At 35.4% G+C, this 22,702-nt stretch overlaps 1 protein-coding gene, 1 long non-coding RNA gene, 7 other non-coding genes and 1 pseudogene across 13 annotated transcripts; 1 reads left to right on the forward strand and 9 right to left on the reverse strand.

Moving 5' to 3' along the window:
- Nucleotides 1–1,297: 1,297 nt before the first annotated feature.
- On the reverse strand, nucleotides 1,298–1,452 carry LOC132629477 (U1 spliceosomal RNA). The gene has a single exon (XR_009578256.1). It is a non-coding gene; the product is annotated as a U1 spliceosomal RNA (small nuclear RNA).
- A 1,557-nt stretch (nucleotides 1,453–3,009) lies between these two features.
- Nucleotides 3,010–3,170, reverse strand: LOC132629468 (U1 spliceosomal RNA). The gene has a single exon (XR_009578248.1). It is a non-coding gene; the product is annotated as a U1 spliceosomal RNA (small nuclear RNA).
- Nucleotides 3,171–4,272: 1,102 nt separating this feature from the next.
- LOC132629486 (U5 spliceosomal RNA) lies at nucleotides 4,273–4,389 on the reverse strand. Its single transcript, XR_009578264.1, has one exon. It is a non-coding gene; the product is annotated as a U5 spliceosomal RNA (small nuclear RNA).
- Nucleotides 4,390–5,313: 924 nt separating this feature from the next.
- On the reverse strand, nucleotides 5,314–5,474 carry LOC132629469 (U1 spliceosomal RNA). Its single transcript, XR_009578249.1, has one exon. It is a non-coding gene; the product is annotated as a U1 spliceosomal RNA (small nuclear RNA).
- A 1,019-nt stretch (nucleotides 5,475–6,493) lies between these two features.
- On the reverse strand, nucleotides 6,494–6,654 carry LOC132629473 (U1 spliceosomal RNA). Its single transcript, XR_009578252.1, has one exon. It is a non-coding gene; the product is annotated as a U1 spliceosomal RNA (small nuclear RNA).
- Nucleotides 6,655–7,558: 904 nt separating this feature from the next.
- Nucleotides 7,559–7,675, reverse strand: LOC132629490 (U5 spliceosomal RNA). Its single transcript, XR_009578266.1, has one exon. It is a non-coding gene; the product is annotated as a U5 spliceosomal RNA (small nuclear RNA).
- A 3,716-nt stretch (nucleotides 7,676–11,391) lies between these two features.
- Nucleotides 11,392–11,552, reverse strand: LOC132629465 (U1 spliceosomal RNA). Its single transcript, XR_009578245.1, has one exon. It is a non-coding gene; the product is annotated as a U1 spliceosomal RNA (small nuclear RNA).
- Nucleotides 11,553–12,418: 866 nt separating this feature from the next.
- On the reverse strand, nucleotides 12,419–14,837 carry LOC132624573 (large ribosomal subunit protein eL8y-like; annotated as a pseudogene).
- LOC132625900 (pentatricopeptide repeat-containing protein At3g49730-like) lies at nucleotides 12,535–19,157 on the reverse strand. 5 transcript variants are annotated; one of them, XM_060340528.1, is made up of 5 exons: nucleotides 16,643–19,157; nucleotides 16,393–16,470; nucleotides 16,019–16,288; nucleotides 15,849–15,910; nucleotides 12,535–14,141 (listed from the first exon to the last, which is right to left on the reverse strand). In XM_060340528.1, the coding sequence occupies exon 1, from the start codon at nucleotides 19,155–19,157 to the stop codon at nucleotides 16,701–16,703; it is 2,457 nt and encodes an 818-aa protein (XP_060196511.1). In that variant the 3' UTR covers nucleotides 12,535–14,141; nucleotides 15,849–15,910; nucleotides 16,019–16,288; nucleotides 16,393–16,470; nucleotides 16,643–16,700. The 5 variants fall into 5 exon arrangements, with proteins under 5 accessions (XP_060196511.1, XP_060196509.1, XP_060196512.1 ...); XM_060340526.1 differs by having other exon boundaries at nucleotides 16,019–16,292; XM_060340529.1 differs by lacking the exon at nucleotides 16,393–16,470.
- Nucleotides 19,158–20,301: 1,144 nt separating this feature from the next.
- On the forward strand, nucleotides 20,302–22,555 carry LOC132629230 (uncharacterized). The gene is made up of 2 exons (XR_009578152.1): nucleotides 20,302–20,484; nucleotides 22,229–22,555. It is a non-coding gene; the product is annotated as an uncharacterized LOC132629230 (long non-coding RNA).
- The last annotated feature ends 147 nt before the right edge of the window (nucleotides 22,556–22,702 follow it).

A 22,702-nucleotide genomic window follows, 5' to 3' on the forward strand; every position in this document is an offset into this window, starting at 1 on the left:
AAGTCAATATTATCATTCGGGGTATCCGGTTCTTTCCGGACTTGTGTCCCGGACAAAGTAATCGAATTGTTAGTATTTAAAGGGTCAGTGGGGTTTGGCAATCCTCGCGGCCCGCTGCTTTCATTTTCGGCCACGATCTCGTTGTTGTTGACGTGACCAGATTGCCCACTGTTAGCCATTTGATCCGTTTCTTCCGAGGCGGACAGCAGATGTTTCCGATTTTGATGGGTAAGATAGAGATCAAGATCAAAGACCACTATTATCCTAGCCCCACGGTGGGCGCCAAACTGTTTACCCCGAATTTGGTAAATCAATTGAATTTGTACGCGGGTATAGGATATGTGTTTGAATCTCGATATATTTGATGGATACAAGATTCGTATGGTTAAGATGTGAAGAAAACGATGATGCTTAGAGGACCACTGTGGATTTATACATCTACTAACATATAAGTATTATTTGCTTGAACAAGTAATAGAGATGAACACAATGATTCCGGACCAAAATCTAATATTGAGAGAGAGATTTGTATATATCTTCTAGTACAAAAATGTTGTTGATCCCAGGGAGTCAGCCCTTACAAAGGAGGGGGATGTGCTCTATTTATAGTGTGACCTCCATGGGTCTCATGTGATGTGAGCTAATAAAATAATAGCAATAAGGACAACTCTGCACGGATTTGGTGGGATTAGACTGACGGCGCCGTCTGACACACGCATGGTGGGTAGTTGACCAGGACAGGACGTTACTGGCGCTTAACCCGCGTGCAACGGCACCCGGACCAACGGCTACTCGGACCAACGGCACTCGGACCAACGGCTACACGGACCAACGACTACTCGGACCAACGGCACATGGACCAACGGCTACTCGGACCAACAACCGCGAATGCTCGGGTCACCGGGCTTGGTCGTTCGAATGACGAAGAAGGCAGATCAGTCGGCCCCCTCGCTCCACCGATTTGCCTCGCATCCGATTTTTACCGTATACATATGTAACTGCTCTGCAATATAGTTCCTCCTTCTCTACAGAGACAATTTTTTATCTCGTTCTCCACACAAAAACACACACAAAAAAGCATCTAGTTTGTGGATATTTGTGTTCTTTTTCCTAGTGAAGTAGAATTGGCTTGGAGCAATTCTTCAACAAAGATTCTGTGAATTTTCCGCTGCTATGCTGTTAACAGGTACACAATTCTTGTTACTAATTTCTAACACACATAAACCAATAAAAGATGTTTAACAACAAATCTAGATTTCAGACTTACAAGTAAACCAACAACAAGAAATTTTTGTTTTAGAATTTTCGCACAGACCCCGCTGCCACAAATTATGATATAGGCTCAATCACTTGAGCCGACCTTAGGCAAGCACCCCTCCAAAGTGCAATGGAGGTCACCAACCTAGGCCATAGATCTTATTGATCGCCCATTGACCCCGTCTAGGTAAGTATGTTTCTTGGAGCTCCTCCTTGTTCTTTTATGTCCATCCAAATCCTTATTTTCCGTTGTGTCAGCTGATGTGGGACAATTTACTAAATCCACTTTCTGCTTGATTTTGCATTTTTTCCTTCATTTATAGCACTCCATGTAGACAACAAACAAATCTTTTCAGCTATACATCAATGTCATAGCTACAACAATGTTATGTAAACTCTGCACATATACACGTGCTCAACAAGGGTAAACTAATTATAGCTGGAGCAATACAAAAGAAGAGAAACAGGAGCTACTTTGTGACTTGAAAAGCCATAGTTCTCAAAGGTGCAGATTCACGGCAACGCAATCCACTAAATATCTAGAAATATATGAATGCTAACTCGGTTATTATTTAGTAACACTGTTAGTTTTTAATTTTATTTTTGCGAGAAAAAAAAAAGAATTTTATTATTGAGTAACACTGTTCGTACAGAGGCAAGTCTACAGTGTAACTTATGGATTAACGTGAACCTAATAACTTCTGTACATACCAATGTATATGTATTAAAAAATCTACTAAATATCTATAAATATTTTGCTATGAACTCAGTTATATTGTATATGTTGGAACCAGTAATCTTTAGATTTTGGATCCATCTCAGCCTTCATATTGCTGCCATTTAATGGAGTGGCCATTGAACAACTTAAAATGTTGAAACAGTGATGAGCCATAGCCAGATTTGTGAAAGTTTTCACTTTTTGTCAATGTAAATGGTGAATGATACAAAGCCCGTTTGGATTGGCTTATAAGTTGGTCAAACCAGCTTATAAGCACCAACTTATAAGCCATTTTTTAACTTATTTGAGTGTTTGGCAAAATAGAAAATAGCTTAAGAGCCCGTTTGACTTAGCTTATAAGCTGTTTTCAGCTTTTTTGAGCATTTGGCTGGCTAGCTCATAAGCCATTTTATGCTTAAAATAAGCCCAAAAAAATAAGTTGGCTCGTTTGGCTTAGCTTTAGAAAAGTAGCTTATAAGCTAAATTTAAGTTAAAAAGTGCTTAAAATAAGCCAAAATCAAGAAGTTGCTCAACTAGAACTTATTTTTTTTGGGCTTAAAAGCCATGTTGATTTGACCAACAACTTTACCTTTTTTATCCCTTATATTTTATATTAATTTCTATACTACTCTTACTTCTAAAAACTCTTTAAGCACTTTTATCTGAACACGTAACTACTTATTTATAAAATAACACTTTTAGCACTTAAAAAGTACTTAAGCACTTATGCTTAAAAGCCACCTTTTTTCAGCTAATCCAAACGGGATGACAATTATGTTGTGGTTCAATTCAGTACTTGTTTCCATGGTCAAAATTAACAGTTTATTTGAATGAATGTTCAGTTAAAACATAGCATAAAAATTGGAAGGAAGAGTAATTGTGAGGCAAAAACAAAATCTTAATAATTATACAACGTGTACAATATATCACACTTCAATCCACATAAACCAATAAATCATGTTTCAGTTAAACGACAAATATTGATTTCAAACTTCCAAGTACCTAAAAATAAGAAAATTTTGTTTTAGAATTGGGTAGGGGCCGCGCGAACGCAGGCCCCCGCTGCCACAAATTATGACGTAGGCTCGACCACTTGGGCCGACCTTAGGCGGGCACCCCTCCAAAGTGCAATGGAGGTCACCAACCTAGGCCATGGGTCTTGTTGATCACCCATTGACCCCGTCCAGGTAAGTGAGTTTCTTGTAGCTCCTTCCCATTATTTAATATCCATTCAGATCCTTGTTTTCCTTTGTGTCAGCTGATGAGGGACATTCTGCCCTTGATATCTTTTCCATTTATAGCTAACCAAATGGACAGCAAACAGATCTTTACCATACTCCTTCTGAATTTTAATAGGAGGAAATCATGTAATCCAATTTTAGTGCATGTCTCTAGTTGTACTGGGAAGGGTGTTGACTGTTGTGTAGAACCTGATGGTGTTAGCAAAAATGTATGATTACTGCAAAATTTGTTGTGCTTATGATGTGCGCTCCTACTAGGCAATGTGATATTTTCCTTTTCATTTTTTTTTTTTCATATAACCGCGGTGCTCGGACTAGTTTGTGTGCATTTCGACTAGTTCTACGGGGTATGCTGCTACTTCTCACCAACAGAGGTACCAATTACTATAGTCTACCAAGGCATGGACAAATAGAAAAAAATCACTTAGTATTTTTTATCTCCGTTGAAATTTGAACTTGACATCTCATGGTTCTCAAACCACGTCAATAATCACTAGGCGACACACTTGAATGCAACTTATTCATAATTAAGACAACAAAAAGGATCAATCTTTAACAATAGGTCAGGGGCGGAGCCAAGTGTAACCGAGGGGGTTCATCCGAACCCCCTCGGCAGAAAATTACAGTGTATATTAAAGGTTAAAATTATTTTTTTATGTATATATGGTAGGTGTTGAACCCCCTTGGCTTCTTCGTATGTTTACCTCTTCATATTTTTGAACCCCTTACTAAAAATCCTGGCTCCGCCACTGCAATAGGTTAGTAGTTGATATTATTGTCATGGAAACAACTCTTGACAACTTGTTTGGATGGCTGTTACTCATAGTTTTTCCATAATAGATCATCTTGTAATGTATCTACTTTCAGAGTACAATGAAAAATGTCATTTTCATTATATTCAGCCTATTTTGTTCCTCTCCGTCATTCAGCAATGGGGTAAGTTTACTTTGCCCTAACGAAGAAGCATCAGTATATAATAATATCAGAATCCAAATGAACATTATTATATAACTCTATAAGACACATGAAAGAAATGTTGAAACTATAATTGTTGGGGGTACTCAAAGACGAGCACCCCTCCAAAAATTGGCGTATGCCACTAATTGCAACGCGCACACGGTATTCTTTAGTAAAAGGCGAAAGAATAGTTCGCTTTGTGCTCACTGCGTGGCTGCATGAATTTTTCGGCTCATCTGTGCTTCCTTTTTATATTGTGACAAAGTTTGTATTTACTGTTGTTAATCAATGGGGTACTCACCTCACCCCTTCAAAATATTGCTCTCTTCTTCTTTTTTGCTTCTTCACCAGTCCTTTAATATCTATATAATCGAAAATCAACATGTTTTGGGACTGAGCATCTTAATAAGATGAATTCAAATGCAGATAGAAAAACATAGCAGTTCCCTGTTGTCTAAATTGCATCTTTTATGGTTACTTTAAGTTGGCCTTATAATGGCATCGAGTACAATGAGTAGTGTGAGGAGCCCTTATACATCGAGCTAAGATTTGATATCTATTGATTGAGCCTTATGTGTAGAAAGCAAAAAAAAAAAAAAAAAAGAGATAAAATGTATGACAAAGGTTAAGTTTTTAGGATAACCTTCTAGTCTTCAACCGGATTAAATAAGCTTTACTTTTTCCTGTGAAGTCTATCTAACCTCCCCGTTCTATAGTGTAACCTATGAATTCACATGATTCAATAGCTTTTTCCCAGACCATATACGTATTAAGAAATCTACTAAATATCTATAATTTTTTTACTGTGAACATACTTATTATTATATATTAACTTTTAACTTGAAATTACTGTTAGAACTACAAACTTTAAATCCGGGAACCGCCATTGCCTTTATATGGCTGCCATTTGATGGAGTGGCTATTGAACAACACTAAATGTTGAAACTGTGGTGGAGCCAAAGCCTGGTGAATGACGATTATAATGTTCGTTCAATTTAGTACTGGTTTTCATGGTCAAATAAACATGAAAGTTCAGTCCAAACAAGGTACTGTTAAATTGAATCCCATGTCTACAAGTCCAGACTTCAACACCAAGTATATAAAATAACCAAAAACAAGAAAATTTGGTTAAAGAATTGGGTAGGGGCCGCGCGAACGCAAGCCCCTGCTACCACAAATTATGACATAGGCTCGACCACTTGGGCCGACCTTAGGCGGGCACCCCTCCAAAGTGCAATGGAGGTCACCAACCTAGGCCATAGGTCTTATTGATCGCCCATTGACCCCGTCCAGGTAAGTATGTTTCTTGGAGCTCCTCCGTGTTCTTTAATATCCATCCAAATCCTTATTTTCCATTGTGTCAACTGATGTGGGACAATTTACTAAATCCAATTTCTGTTTGATTTTGCTTTTTTCCCTTCATTTATAGCACTTCATATAGACAACAAACAAATCTTTTCAGCTATACATCTATGTCATAGCTACAACAATGTTAATGTAAACTCTGCACATATACACGTGCTCAACAAGGGTAAACTAATTATACCTGGAGCAAACAAAAATAAGAGAAACAGGAGCTACTTTGTGACTTGAAAAAGCCATAGTTCTCAATGGTGGATCCAGAGTACTAGGTGCGGGTTCATGGCAACGCAATCCACTAAATATCTAGAAATATTTGAATGCTAACTCAGTTATTATTTAGTAACACTGTTATTTTTTAATTTTATTTTTGCTAGAAAAAAAAAAGAATTTTATTATTGAGTAACACTGTTTGTACAGAAGAGGGTCTACAGTGTAACCTATGGGTTCACAGGAACCTAATAACTTCTGTACATACCAATGTATATTTATTAAAAAATCTACTAAATATTTTGTTATGAACTCAGTTATATTGTATATGTTGGAACCTGTAATCTTTAGATTCTAGATCCATTTCAGACTTCGTATTGCTGCCATTTAATGGAGTGGCCATTGAACAACTTAAAATGTTGAAACAGTCATGAGCCATAGCCAGATTTGTGAAAGTTGTCACTTTTTGTCAATGTAAATAATGCATGATACAATTATGTTGTGGTTCAATTCAGCACTTTGTTTCCATGGTCAAAATAAACAGTTTATTTGAATGAATTTTCAGTTAAAACATAGCATAAAAATTGGAAGAAAAAGTAAATTGCGAGGCAAAAACAAAATCTTAATAATTATACAACTAGTACAATATATCAATCTTCAACACACATAAACCAATAAAACATGCTTAAGTTTAATCTTGATTTCAGACTTCCAAGTACCCAAAAATAAGAAAATTTTGTTTTAGAATTGGGTAGGGGCCGCGCGAACGCAGGCCCCCGCTGCCACAAATTATGACGTAGGCTCGACCACTTGGGCCGACCTTAGGCGGGCACCCCTCCAAAGTGCAATAGAGGTCACCAACCTAGGCCATAGGTCTTATTGATCGCCCATTGACCCCGTCCAGGTAAGTATGTTTCTTCTTGCTCTTTCTCATTTTTTTATATCCAGTCAGATCCTTGTTTTCCTTTGTGTCAGCCAATGAGGGACATTTTGCCCTTGATATTTTTTCCATTTATAGCTAACCAGATAGACAACAAACAGATCTTTACCATACTCCTTCTGAATTCTAGGAGGAAATCATGTAATCCAATTAGTGACAAAGCCATGTGTCCAGCTGTACTGGGAAGAGTGTTGTGTAGAACCTGATGTTAACAAAAATGTATGATTACTGCAAAATTTATTGTACTTATGATGTGCGCTCCTACTGGGCAATTTTGATATTTTCCTTTTCATTTTTTTTTCTTATAACTTTGGTGTTCGGACCAAATTTGTGTGTACTTCAACTAATTCTACGAGTTATCCTGCTACTTCTAACCAACAGAGGTACCGATTAATATTATCTACCAAGACATGAACAGATGGAAAGAAATCACCTTGTATTTTTTATCTCCGTTGAACTTTGAACTTGACATCTCATGGTTCTCAAACCACGTCAATAATCACTAGGCGACACTTGAATGCAACTTATTCATAATTAAGACAACAAAAAGGATCAATCTTTAACAATAGGTTAGTAGTTGATATTACTATCATGGAAACAACTCTAACAACTTGTTTGGATGGTTTTAACTCAATAGATTCCCCATAATATGTCAAGTCTTGTAATGTATTTACTTTCAGAGAACAATGAAAAACATCATTTTCATTATATTCACAGCTTATTTTGTTCCCTCTCCGTCATTCCGCTATAGCTTAATTTTACTTCGCCCTAAAACAAAGATGCTTTAATTTATTATAATATCAGAATCCAAACTAACGTTATTTTGTAACTCTATAAAGAGACATGAAAAAAATGTTGAAACTAGAATTGATGGGGGTACCCTAAAGAAGAGAACCCCTCCAAAAATTAGCGTATGCCACTAATTGCAGCGCGCACACGGTATTCTTTAGTAAAAGGCGAAAGAATAGTTCGCTTTGTGCTCACTGCGTGACTGCGTGAATTTTTCTGCTCATTCTGTGCTTCCGTTTTATATTGTGACAAAGTTTGTATTGACTGTTGTTAATCGATGTGGTACTCACCTAACCATTTCAAAATATTGCTTTCTTCTTCTTTTCTGCTTCTTCTCCACTCCAATATATATATACTAGATGGCCTATACCCGTGCTATGCACGGGCCTAACACTTTGAATTATAATGTATCTATGTGTATGTAGTTGTGTTTGCATAGTGATAATATATATATATATAATAAACATACATAAGTTTGTACTGTTTTAATGGATATATATATATATATATATATATACTATGTTCAAAACACGATTAATATAACATTGTAGTTTGTGCTCCGTATCTAAAACTTTTTTATATTCGTGTTTGTTATGAATACAAAGTCGGCAAAAATTTATTAATACTTTTTAAAAGAGAAGACTTGTTTAAAAGAAAACTATTTTCCTCTCTTTGACATAAAACAATAGCAATATTTAAGCATCAGTTGATACTTTCAATTTTAATTCGATGTATTTAAAGGTATAAAATACTTATTATTTTTTATCAAATTTTGATTTGGATAATTCTAATTCAAATTATTAAATTAATTTTACATCTTTAAAATGAAACAAAGTAGAAATTGATTTTCTATTTAAACGAAGAAATATTGTCTTTTAATTTTTGGTAAATAATCTCGGTTTAGCTCATTTTACTTGTCATGTTTTTTGCATGGTTTTTTAAGGAAACGTCAATTAGAATTAGAATTTGACTAATTTATCTTATTTATTATTTGATATTAATCTCTTTTCACATTTATTAGAGTAGGAATAAAAATGAAAAAGTTATTAAGTTCTATCTTATTTTAAAATATAAATATTTTAAGTATATTTATTTTAGTAAACATAACAAATAAATGACATGGCGGAATAACAAATACAGCAGTTAAATATCTAGATTAGATATCAGGCTAATATAAGAAAAGAAAGGAAATTGTATGTATTTGACTACTTAACCTTTTGAAGAAAAACAATAATATGGGGTCCATGTTTTTTGCTGTGCAATAATTTCATTTGCTCCCACTAATGGGTTGATACGCATGTGGCAATGAATCCACTATTATTGACTTGATGGGGATACTTTGAGAATTACATGAATATTGTTTGATTTTGTAATATACGGGGTGAACGTTTTTTTTTTTTTTTGACATTGCTTTTTTTTTAATATGGGGTTTACTTTTTCTTTTTCATGAGTTTGGAGAGGGTGGGGTCCACTTTTTTTCTCTTTTTTTTTAAATATTGCTGGGTGTTTTTAGTATGGGGTCCACCTTTTTTTTTTAAGAGTAACTGACGACGAAGCATGGGTAAACCGATGCTTCTATATAGTAGAAAAATAGAAATATATAAAGTATTTCTATCTACTTTTTAGAAGAGTTGGTAATATAAAGTATAAAATGTCATTTTTTTGCCCTTAAATAAAAAAGTGGGTGGGACCACAAAGGATTTTTTTGCCCTTAAATAAAAAAGTGCGACCAAAGGACGGACGATGATCTTGCTTATAAACCGGCTCTCCTATATAGTAGTAAAATATAAGTATTTTAAGTATATTTATTTCAGTACAATAATTTCATTTGCTCCCACTATTGGGTTGATACGCATGTGACAATGAATCCATCATAATTGATTTAATGAGATACTTTGGAAATTACATGAATATTGTTTGATTTTTTAATATTTGATGCATTTTTTTTTTACATTGTTTGTTTTTTTTAATATGGGATTCACTTTTTTTTTTAAATTGCTTGATTTTGTTAATATGGGGCCCACTTTTTTTCCCGTGACTTTGGAGATGGTGGGTTCCACTTTTTTTTTTTTAATGGACTGACGACGAAAAAATAGCCAACCGGCTCTTCTATATAGTTAAAAATCGAAAATCAACATGTTTTGGGACTGAGCATCTTAATAAGATGAATTCAAATGCAGGTGGAAAAACATAGCAGTTTCCTGTTATTTAAATTGCATCTTTTGTGGTTACTTTAAGTTGGCCTTATAATGGCATCGAGTACAATGGTAGTGTGAGGAGCCATATACATCGAGCTAAGATTTTGATACCCGTCTCTATTGATTGAGCGGGAAAGCAAATAAAATGTACACAAAGGTTTGGATTTTGGAATAACCTACTAGTCTTCAACCAGATTAAATAAGTTTTATTTGTGAAGTCTATCTAAACTCCCCATTTAAGAGAGAAATTTTGATTGAGAATTATTGGTAAAACAATAGAATTGCTGCCAGAGCCATCAAGGCAACCCCTTATAGGAGGCGGATCTATAGGTTTAACCTACATGATTCAGTTCATAGGAGGCAGATCTATAGTGTAACCTATGAATTCACATGATTCAGTAGCTTTTTCCTAGGCGAAATCTACTAAATATTTTACTGTGAACATAATTGTATATTAACTTGAAATTACTATTACAACTACAAGCTTTAAATCCTAGAACTGTCATTGAACAAACACAAAATGTTGAAAGAGTGGTGGAGCCACAGCTAGATTCTCAAAGTTGATCTTTTTTTTTTTTTTGTCCATGTAATGGTGAATGATGATTAGGGGTGTACATGGACCGGGTTGGTTCGGATTTCTTAAACACCAAACCAATTGCGTCGGGTTTTTAAATTTATATACCAAGTCAAACCAATAAAATTCGGGTTTTTCAACCTCGGGTTTTCTCGGGTTATTCGGTTTTCTTGGGTTATTCGGGTTGTTTTCGAAATAGTCTTGATACAAAATATATCTTTTACTTCAAATTTTCTTTAGTACTAGTAAGATACAACTATGTAATTAAAGCGTTTCATAAGAAAATAATACAAAATGTGAGGAGTGATGACATTGTATTAAAATATTAAACAAAATATAATAAAATCGGTTAAAATAAATATTGCTAATTAATAAGCCATAAAGAAAATGACCATAATCTAAAAATACTAAGTCATCCTAAAATAAGTACGGCTAATAAGTATTAATTACATGACAAGAAAAAAAAACTTAAGTAATGTATTTTCACTCTCTAAACCAATTATACAAAACTAAATGAGATATATCATACATTATAGTCATTCCTAGTGGTAATTGAATTTCTTTTGTTAGTATTAGTGTTGAGTTGGTTTTGGTTTGAACTTTATATGAGTTAATAACATCCATAGGATATAAAACCTATTCACATTCAAAATTCTAATTTCAAGCTTGAATAATATGATAATAGATAAAAAAAAAACTACAAAAAAAAATTAAGAAATATTTATAAATTACATTACAAATAAATATTTTTATGTATAAAATATTTTAAAAATTGAATACATTTAATGTCGGGTTGGTTTGGTTTGACTTTTTTTAGCTAAAACCAAACCAAACCAATTATGGTCGGGTTTTTTTTTTCAACACCAAACCAAGTCAAACAAAATCACTAATCGGGTTTTTTTCTCGATTTGGTGCGATTTACTTATACACCCCTATTGATTATAATGTTCGTTCAATTCAGTACTGGTTTTCATGGTCAAATAAACATGAAAGTTCAATCCAAATCCTACTGTTAAATTGAACCCCAAATTTAACAAAAACACCAGATTTAGTAAACAAAAGTTAGAAAATTTGAAAAGTACATAAGTAAACATAAGCTAGAAAATTCATAAATAAACATAAGCTAGAAAATTCAGTTTAACAATTGGGTAGGGGCCGCGCGAACGCAGGCCCCCACTGTCACAAATTATGACGTAGGCTCGACCACTTGGGCCGACCTTAGGCGGGCACCCTTCCAAAGTGCAATGGAAGTCACCAACCTAGGCCATGGGCCTTAATGATCACCCATTAACCCCGTCCAGGTAAGTATGTTTCTGGTTGCTCCTTCCTATTGTTTTATATCCATCCAAACCTTTGTTTCCTTTGTCTCAGCCGGTGAGGGACATCTTACTAAATCCACTTTCTGCTTATAGCACTCCATATAGACAACAAACAAATCTTTTCAGCTATACATCAATGTCATAGCTACAACTATATTGAGTAAACTCTGTACACACGAGCTCAACAAAGGTATGCTAATTATAGCTGGAGCAATACAAAAGAAGAGAAACAGGAGCTACTTTTTGACTTGAAAAGCCATAGTTCTCAAGGGCGGATCCAGAGTACTACATGGGGGTTCACGAGAACGCAGTCCATTATATATCCAGAAATATTTGAATGCTAACTCAAGTTATTATTGAGTAACAACGTTAGTTTTAAATTTTATATTTGCTAGAAAAAGAAAAAAAAAATCTTTTTGCAGGTCACTGAATCGTGAAGCTGCAATGAGCTAACTACCGATATTCACATGTAATACGTAACCTGCTACAAATGCAATAGGGAATAAGGCTTCCCCCCGAACTTTGGCGAAACTGCCAGTCACACACTTAAACTATGCGAGAGTCCTATAACCCCCTGAACTTAAGTTTTCTGTATTATTTACTCCCCTAAACTATGCGAAAGTCCTATTACCCTCCTCAACTATGTGAGGATCCTATTACTCCTCTAAACTTAATTGTCAAGATTGCATGGTTTTTGTGTTTAATATGTTGTGTCCATTAAGATGATGTTATTGCGAAGTTAAGTGCACTTTTGCACTGATTTTTGTATCTATGAAGTTGCATCGCTCATTTTGATATCTATAAAATTATTCTTGATATTTTGCACAGGTTTCCTTCATTTATGAAGCAGTCATACTTGTAAAGTGGGTATTTTGCACAAGTTTCCTTCATTTACCTGGTGTATAAAACTTGCAAAACAGCAGCCAAAAGTAGACCAAAAATCCACCAAAAACCAAATCAAGACACCAGCAATAACCAACTCAACAAAATATCTAACAAAAACTTCAGATAAACAACTCTTCCACAAAGCAAAACTCTAAAAGAAGGCAAACATAAAGAAACTCATCAACCTAATATCCCTAAAACTGTCAAGCATGTGAACCAAACACAAAAAATAGCAGAGCAACTCTCTAATCCAATTGCATTGCGCATCACAGCAAGCTCTTAGTTCAATCTCTGGGCAGCTTACCTGGCGAGAACCCTCTCTTTGGCTTTGGTCCTGGCCTGTGACTTGGAACCGTGACACCACCACCCCACTTCTTTCTGTTCTCCCCATACTTGTTATTGAAGTTAGCCCTAATTGCCTCCAAAATTCTGCTGAACTCCGTCTTATCTTCCTTCTTCACTGTAGTCAAACACAGTACTGATGCAGTTTTCTTGTGCACTATCGATCCTAGACGTGCTTTCCCCTTAACAATGCGGTAAGGAATTTCCATCTTTCTGCATAGTGCAGGAAGCCAGACAACCAACTCTATTGGGTCCACATCATGAGCAATCACTACTAAATGAGCTTTGTTCTGCTCAATAAGGTAAGTTATGTGCTTCAGCCCATACTTCACGATGATCGGTTTCTTTGTTTCAGGAGTTTTTCCTTCAGCTTCAGCTAGAGCCCTTTTCACAAGACGAGCTTCTTTGCAGCTGTGTCCTCAGGCCTGTACTTCCGAAGCATCTTGAATAGGTTAGTAGCGAGGTTCTTGTCAAGGATTTTGGAGAACTGGTTGAGAGCAGGAGGGATCTTCAATCGCTGCTTGAGAATCCTCTTCTTCCTTTGGAGTTGAACCCCCCGAGGCATGCACACGTTCCTTGTGAGATCCCTCTTGGGTGGAAGAGCCTCACTGATACCAAACTGCTTTGGCCGCTTCTCGAACACTGGATTGGCCACATTCTTCGCCTTCTCCGGTTTCTTCTTTGGACCAAAATAATTCAGGGGTGTAAATAATGTTAAAAAAATAAGTTCGGGAGAGGGGGGGGGGGTGTTGTTATATTACCCTCGCATAGTTTAGGGATGTAAATAAGAACGCATTTTATATAACGTTTTTAAGAGTCTAGCAAGGTTGTGGAGCGTTGATATATCCCTCCTCCTTAAAATAGAACCACCATTGTTTTTTGTTTTAGCCTTCCCCCCTAAAGAAGAAAAAACATAAAGGAGCAATCCTTGGAATATTTCAACCCGTTAATAGTGCAACATTTATAGTCACTCATAGCATTCATTGGCAAATTGTTCACCAAAGTTACTTTTCTTGTCATGTCTTACTTTAATTTACTTTTTTTCCTGTTACATTTAATCTTTTCAATTATTTGATTCGACAATAATGACAAAATAAATTTAGAAGACTATATTCAAAGGAATATAAAACGATCGGTAGAGATACACGAAAAAGCAATTGATTGGACAACACAACATGCAAGAGAAGTACAACGGATACATGGAGAACGAAAAACTGCACTACACAAAAAGACCTTTTTAGTATAAGCATCAAAACACAAACGACTGTCTCAGCTAACTCAATTTGATTCCCAGGAGATCTCCAACTCAAAATAGCTGTAATCAGCACCTGACGCAATCTCAACACCTTAATCTGAAAAAATGTAAAATGGGAGGAGAATTCATCAACTTAGTGAACAGAACGGTAACACAATCCAAGGCCAAACTGGGGAATACTTTAAAAAACGCATGATGACAACAATTTATAACTGGTCTCAAGCCAGCATTATGTATATAATGCGTACACAACGTGGTGTGTATATAATACACACACACACATGCGCGCAATAACTTATTCATATATTATGAAGTAGACTTAGTAGGCGTTTGGCCATAGATTCCAAAAAAAAGATCACTTTATTTGGAATTAATGGAGTTGGAGTTGAAGATGGAGTTGTGTTTGGTTATACTTTTTGCAAAGAATATTTGGAACAATGTTCATGCTTGAATATACTCGAAATACAACTTCAAAAGTGAAACGTGAGTTGGAAAACAGGTCATAAGCTGTTTTCCAAATTTGAAACACAACTTCAAGCTGAATTTGGAATTTCCATTGGCCAAACATTGATTTTCAAATAAAGTGAAAATTATTCCGGAATAAAGTGAATAGTTTTTGTGGCCAAACGGGTCGTTATAGTTCATACTTACATCAAAACATGCATTTAGCTCTAATTTTTTTACCGGTCCTGTAAAAAACTCTTTTATCTGCTTTCACACTGCAAATACACATAGAAAACTTAACACCACCCGTGCCAATTACCGGAAAACCAGAAGTGTCAAGGAAAACCATAACTCTAGGCTATTTGATTATCCTCCTCCTCAACATTTAACTCTTGCTTCTTATTCAATTTATCTAGTCTTTAAGATCAATCGTTTAAACCTCAACTTTTGTTTGATAACTAGTTAGGGCTCAATCTTCTGTTTAAATGAATTATATCCATATCCTCGTGGTAATGATACTCTACTCACTTTATATTCCTTGTGCAATCACGCACTCTTGCATGTGTGCTGGGAGCAAACAAGTTTTTGGTACCGTTATCAATAGGAACTACAAACTGGGTCTTAATTTTGGCAGATAAATTTTTGAATAGTGAAGTCACTCACAATGTTTTTCATAAAAAAATAACCAAATGCAAGAATAATTATCAATCAAGGCAAAGGCGGAATTCAGTGTGAACTGATCCCTATTCCTCCAAGTAGATAGCTTGGCATTGAACCAAGTGCACCATTTAGTCTTTTTAGAGCATGGTGTCAGCATATAATATCAGATCAATTCTAGGAAATATGTACGTAAAATAACTAGACCATGGGTTCATGTGCACCATAAAATAGGCTATATATTCGACCCGGAAGCAAGGTAACATACATCTATTTCCAAGGTCTCATACATCAAACAGAACAAGTTAAAAGGGAAACTTGCACAAACTTTGTGGACTCTTATCAAGAAAGAACTACACTTATGTTTTTAGCGCGCTAAAACATGTATACAGTGAAAGAAGAACAAAAGAGATACTCCCTCCGTCTCAAATTATTTGTCGTGGTTGCTAAAAATAGTTGTCTCACGTTATTTGTTGTTTAAGAAGTTCAAGGCACTATTAAGTATTTTTTCTTATTTTACCCTTAGTAGAATTTTGTCATCAATGGAGATGACACATAAAAGAGTAAACATTTAATGGAGAGATTATAAATAGACAAAAATAAGGGTAAAGTCAGTCAACTACCCCTCCTAATTAGTATTTCTTAAGAAGCGTGTAAAACAAAAAAGAGACAGATAATTTGAGACGGAGGGAGTACTAGATACCTTCCGAGTCACTCCCTTCACCAAGCGTTCCTCGCATGCCCCAATTCTGCACCGAAATAGATCTGTCTAAAGGTTATTGAACAATCAAAGGTGTCGTGTATATTTGCTAATAGAAATAAGACAAAGTTTATTCAGGAACAAATAACACAAAGTCAAGATTTTAACCATACCTGGCCAGAAAGGCCCATGTTGCTAAGAGCCTAAGACTAATCTTCTGATAATTCGAGCACTCTGATATTATCCTTATATGATGCCGAAAATATTTAACAATATATCATTTGGTTCTGCTATTTAACAATATAGCTTGGTTGCCTTGGTGCACATTTTAGCTGGAAGCTGCTGTCTGTGCACATTTCAGCCTTCTCCTTGGCTGGAGGACAGAGCAAACCAGAACAGTTCTGATACTTGAGTGAATAGCAAAAGTTAGTGAAGTTTCAGTTCTATCTGCACAAATACCCAAAATTAGTTCAATAAATTTTTTGAAGGGAGCAGCCTACAGAGCATGTAAAGAAATATACAAATAAATGAACAAAACTTAACCTACAGTGTAAATCAATAAGAGATCTTGTGATATTTGCAAGAATTCTCCCCCCATCAATGAGATTCCAACTTAAAGCGTGTTCTAGACAAAAAGAGAACCTTTTTTACTTTCTCAAAAATAGACAAAAAAAAGGAACTTTTGTCAAGGAAGCTCAGCAAGTACCATCAGACCAATTTTCTACTAAAGCATACCAAAGTAAATAAGCTAAACATTGGTTGATCCTACTTGTTAAGCGAGTTATAAGGTTTTTTACCCTTCATGTAATATGAAGTCAAACTGCATCATAGTATCCTCCTCACTGATATCTCATATCACAACGTCTTAGCCTGACTATGATGGCTACCCCAACGACGTCGCCGAGCTCTCCTCTTTCTCCCATCCAGTTTTTCCTTAGCTTTTTCATTCAAGTCTCTTTCACCACGTCTCTTGTACATCTTGAAAGTCATATTTCTCTCTTCAGCCATCTTCCGCACCCTTTCTGTAATCTCTGCAGCAATCTGTCTATTATAAAGCTTCCTTAGACCCCTCATAAGCTTGGCAAATGTGTCTGGCTGAGGCATCAAACCCGCATCCATCATATCTAAACAATGCGAACAAGCCTCTTTCACGTGTCCATTTGAAAACAATGCATGAATCCAAATAGTCCATGCAGACACATTAAGCTCACACCCTTTGGTCGTTATGCAACTCCACACATCTTTACTTAGTTCGAGTTTTTCCGCTCGTAACAAAGTATTCAATAGGTCCTTCAGAGTACCATATTGAGGAGCACAAAAAAGACCTCTCCCGATCATTTCTTTAAAGTGATCACAAGCTTCTACTAGACGCCCTTGCTCAACAAAACCATTAATCATAATGATAAACGTGTCAATCCCCGGACTAATCCCATTTGCTTCTATTTGGTTCCATACTCGAACACCTTCATCAACTTCCCCTAATTTACAAGCTAAACGAATTGCTATATTATAGATGTTAAGGTCGGGAGGTATACCAATCTTTTCCATTTCCTTCACAAGTTCCAAACACTCTTCTAACTCTTCCTTCTTCTCATGTGCCAACATTATAGGCAAATAAGTAGTTTGATTCGGGTTAAACCCTTTCTGCAGCATAGTATCGAGAAGTTCATAACCTTTTTCAATCTTTCCCCACTTACAAAATCCACTTATCAAAGTAGTATATGTTACAACATCAGCTTCACATCCACTTCTCTCCATATCTAAGTATACCCGCATAGCTTCCTCCATCTTATCCTGCAAACAAAGCGCCTGAATTACTATCGTATACGAAGTTCCATTTGGGTTGCAACCTTTTCTTCTCATCTCCATCAAAAGATCAAACGCATCCGCCATTTTCCTAGCTACAGCATAACCATTAAGCAAATTATTATAAACCACAATGTCAGGCTCAAAACCCGCCTCCCTCATTTTCACCAACACGACTTTCGCTTCCGTAAGCTTCCCTTCTTTACACCAACCATACAACAACGACGTAAAATGCTTTATCGTAGGACTAAACCTACTAAACCTCATTTCATCGAACAACTTAGCCGCCTCTTTTACGCTACCATTTTTACACAAAGCATCCAACAAACACCCGAAAACATACTCATCCGGCTCAACACCATATTTAGGCATTTCATCTAACACTTCAATCGCTTTCTTCACCATTCTCGCTGAGGCGAATCTCCTCATTAAAACAATAAACACTTCTGGTGTTAAAAACTGAGGATTTTCTTTCCTCATTTCTTCAACAAGTGCCCATACAGTACCAAACTGTCTCATTTTCCCTAATATTTTCACCATTGCTTTATACACATCATAACTATGCCTATAACCAGGTTGCTTTGATGCCCATACAAAGAATCTAAACCCTAAATTCCCAGCATCACCACAACGATTTAATACGCGTTCGGTTAATCCTGAACGTGCTACAACACCAGATTCTAACAAAGCAAGTTCAAGTTTTGGAACCCTTGAGTGAAATTTTCTTAATATTCTATAAACTTTCTCTACATCACCTGAAAATTCATCATTTTGAGGGGACCTTAAAGGGGTAGTTTGGGAATGTGAAAAAGATTTACCCTTTGAACAAAATGAGTGAAATTTTCTTGAAATTCCATAAACTGTAGCTGAAAATTCATCATTTTGAGGAGACTTTAAAAAGGTAGTTTTGAAATGTAAAAAAGATTTACCCTTTAAAGAACTAGAGTGAAATTTTCTTGAAATTCTATAAACTTTAGCTGAAAATTCATCATTTTGAGGAGAATTTAAAAGGGTAGTTTGGGAATGCAAAAAAGATTTAAACTTTGAAGAAACTAAGGTGTTTGGAACACTATAGTGAATTTTTCTTGAAATTTTATGAACTTTTTCTATATCAGCTATAAATTCATTATTTTGAGAAGAACTTAAAAGGGTAGTTTGGGAATGTAAAAAAGATTTAAACTTTGAAGAAACTGAGCTGTTTGGAACCCTATAGTAAAATTTTCTTGAAATTTTATGAACTTTCTCTACATAAACTAAAAATTCATCATGATTGTTGAAGTGTTTGTTTAAAAAAGCAGAAGAATTTAAAAGGGTAGATTGGGAATGTAAAAAAGATTTACCCTTTGAAGAGATTGAGGAATTTTCCGGTAGGATATGCAGTGAATAAGCTGCACGGAAGCTCACTGATGAACCCAAAAGAGTGATAGGTTTTAACATTTGGAGATTTGTGAAGTGAGGGTGTATTTTGGTTGAAATTGTTGAGGGTTTTGCCATGAGTAGACACATTTGAGGGTCCAATTATGATTTTAAATTTTTTTAAATGTAAAATTTGATGCATAAATTTATATTTTGTAAAAAAAATATAAATTAGTAGATATAATTTTTTAAATGTAAAATTTAACTCAAAGTAATAATGTTGGTATGTCTTTTCGGTCATCTGATCGGAAATATATGTTCGACGTGAAGAGATTGTCTCTTACTATGTGAAAGAATTATATTTAAGAGTAGTTACACTAGAACTTATGGTTAGTTTTTTTTTTTATTGAATTAAATTTTAATCAATAGATGTTGTATTTTTTAAAAAGGTCTTTTGGTAGCGTATTCACTTTGTTATAAACTATGGTTTGCTTATTTGGTAAGATTGTATAAGAGTTTGAGAAATTTTTGATAATTTTCATAATTTGTGTTGTTTTCAACTTGATGGTCAGATTGTTAAGAGTTTATGAAGTCTTGATAGTTTTCACAACTTATGTAGTTTTCAGATTTATGAGAAAAAATTCAAATGTATGTCCAAACAAAACTTCAATTTCAAATCACTGTTCATATCATGATTTCAAATCATGTTTAAACGGGGCATAAGAAGGCATTTGGGCACAGGATTTGGGAGCCTGATTTCATATTCTGATTTCAAATCAAAGTTTGTTTACGGAATCTGCTCAAAATTTCAACTTCAACTTTAAATCATGATTTCAAATCCCGAATTCTCCAAAAGTAGGATTTAGAATCCCAAAAAGACCTAGTCTCGACGTGAAGAGATTATCCGTATAATGTGAAAGAGAGATATTAAAGAATAGTTAGTTGCTACTGTAACACCCCAATTTTTTTAAGAAGAAAAAAAATGTATATTTTTTTAGTTACGTTTTCGGGTGATCTGACTTCGGGAGGCCATAACCCTATTAGTGTTTGAGAATTTGGGAAAACTCCCAAAATGAAAGTTGTAGATAATTAAAATACCTTTCTAACCATAGGTCGTGGGCCTGTATGCGACATCGAGATAAAGAGTTATGGACGTTTTAAGACAAAAAGGTCAAGCTGGGCAGTGAATTCGACCCAACCCGATTCTAAGTCGGGTCAGGCCCATTTCCTTGACATTTAAGGGATATTTTCAGCCTCCCTTCTTCATTTCCAGACCAAGAAATATCCAGGACATTTTAGAGAGAGAGAGAGAGAGAGAGAGAGAACTCCTAGGCTAAGAAAAGCCATTTTTGACCAAAATCGGAGCCCCAAATTCCGAAGCTCGTGAAGAGAAAAGTGTTGTACGTTGCATTGCCTTCAGTTTGAGCCAAAAATCAGCTAAGAAGGAGAGTGTTGACTTGTCTGCTGCATACTTAAGGTAAGATTGAGGTCCCTTTTTCATTGTTAACAAGTTTGTTTAGAGATTTAACGGATTAGAATGGACAAAATAGCGTTATAAACTTGTTTATTGCCTTGTTGAGATTTATGGATTAGGGGCTATTTTAGTTGAATTAAATGGGTGGAATTAGTTGAGTTATGATGTATAATGATTGTTGATGTTGTTGATAAGTTGTTGTTTTCGAAATTGGGAGAATAAAGTGTATGAAAATATCGTATACAAAGCGTATAATGGGCTTTTTTGTATGATTTTTGTGGCTGTTTTGTGACAATATTTTGGGGCTGTTTTATATGATTTTTGTGGCTGTTTTGTGACAATATTTTGGGACTGTTTGGTGATTGTTATGAACTATTTTGTGGGCTGGAATCAAGGGAGTTGCTGCCCAGATTTTTGTTTTGCAAACCCATTTTTGGATGGGACTGTTGTTAGTGTTTTTAGCATAACTCATTGTGTAAAGCTCCGTTTTGAGCGATTCAAGATGTTCTGGAAAGCTATTTCATAGACCTAAAACTTTCATTCAGGCTCTAAAACGCAGTTTTGCCTTTATCTACTCGAAAAGGGGTGATGAAGTACAGGGGAGGTACTGCCCAGATTTTGTTTTGAAAATCCTACATGGACTGCTGTTAGTATTTTGAGCATATATTTTTGTACAAAATTGTTGTTGGGGTGATTCAAAATTTTCTGAGACCCTAAGACATATATCTACAACTTTCATTGAGGGTATAAAGTCTATTTCCCCCATTTACCCCTTCGAAACTAAGCAACAATACAAGACAGTAGTGCTGTCCAAAATTCCTGTTTTGATAGTTTGGGTTGATTTTCATTGATTTCATGTTTAGTTTCGATGTGCTGAGACTTTTGAACTTAAGTAGATATTTGATTGTGTATTTAAGGTGTATGTGCTCTTGTACAAGCTAAGAGGAATTGTTTGACGAAGTGGACTTTGGTTGGTCTATGGCGTAGATGATTTGAACTCCTTGAGTTGTGATAAAACTTGTTGTATGGTAAAACGCCAAGGTTCGTGTATAAACTTGAACTTGAAATATTTTATTTTCTAAAATTTGAAGTATCTTGATGGGTTGTTTCCTTACTCTTCGTCTTATATTATGGTATGATTATTATCTCAAGTATTGCAAAACTTTCGCTAAATCGCCCACTTGTACGAATTGCTTGATCATTTTGCATTCTTGTTGGGACTTTGTCCTTCTTGGTACGGTGACTTGTCATCGATATTGGCATGCCCCTCGATTCGGATCTTTCCCATCTTGACTTTGGATTTACATTTCGTCTTGACGATAGATTTTCGTCCATTTTCGAGTACGAGTGGAAAGCCACTTTCAACATGGTTCTTGATTCTCTTGATATTGGGTGACGACCCTTCTTGATATGGGCTTCGGTCCTTTTTTATTTCGGGGCTTCGGCCCGTCTTGATATTGATTGTGCTTAGTGTGATGGCATGACGTACATATATTGATTATTTGACAACTCTCTTGAATTGAATTATAAGCTTTCTTGATACTTGAGCCTTAGAATATTAGTATTGATATTTTGAAACTCTCCAAGATTTGTATTCGACACTTTGATATACTTGTTCACTTGGGCTTATTGTTACGTTATTGAGCCACCTACGACGAACAAGGGAATTGAAGAATTTAATGGCTTCAAGCCCAAAGTTTATACACCACTAAGCTTTATGCTTAGCGATAGTTGTTTTCTATCGTAGGTAATGTGCGAGATGAGATATGAAGATGGCCATTTGGAGTAGACTTTTTGGGAGCCCTTGTGAAGATCACATCTGCATATGCATCTAGTTTTTGTAAAATTTTGGGGACTTGTACATGATACATGTGTGGCACTTATGTATGAAATTTTGAAGGCTTGTGGAAAACAAGACCATATGCTTGTAACTTGAGCCTGGTGACTTGTTTTGCTATTTTAGGGTGTGCTTTTAACTCAAGTCATGCCATGTATTGGGTTTATATTTTGTCTTGTAATTATGTACAAAGGATGATAATAGTTTTGTGAAAATCACTAGTTTGAGTTTTGTGTATCTTATGGACCCGCAATGGTGTTGATTTGGAAATAAAATTTCAAAACGAAATTTCTTAAATGTGTTGACCAGTTGAGAAGGGAATTACCATTTTAAAATGATATTCTGATATTGCATTTCATCCAAGAATTTTTTGGAGGGCGCAAA

This window comes from Lycium barbarum, chromosome 2 (genome assembly GCF_019175385.1).
Source record: "Lycium barbarum isolate Lr01 chromosome 2, ASM1917538v2, whole genome shotgun sequence".
Taxonomy (NCBI): Eukaryota; Viridiplantae; Streptophyta; class Magnoliopsida; order Solanales; family Solanaceae; genus Lycium; species Lycium barbarum.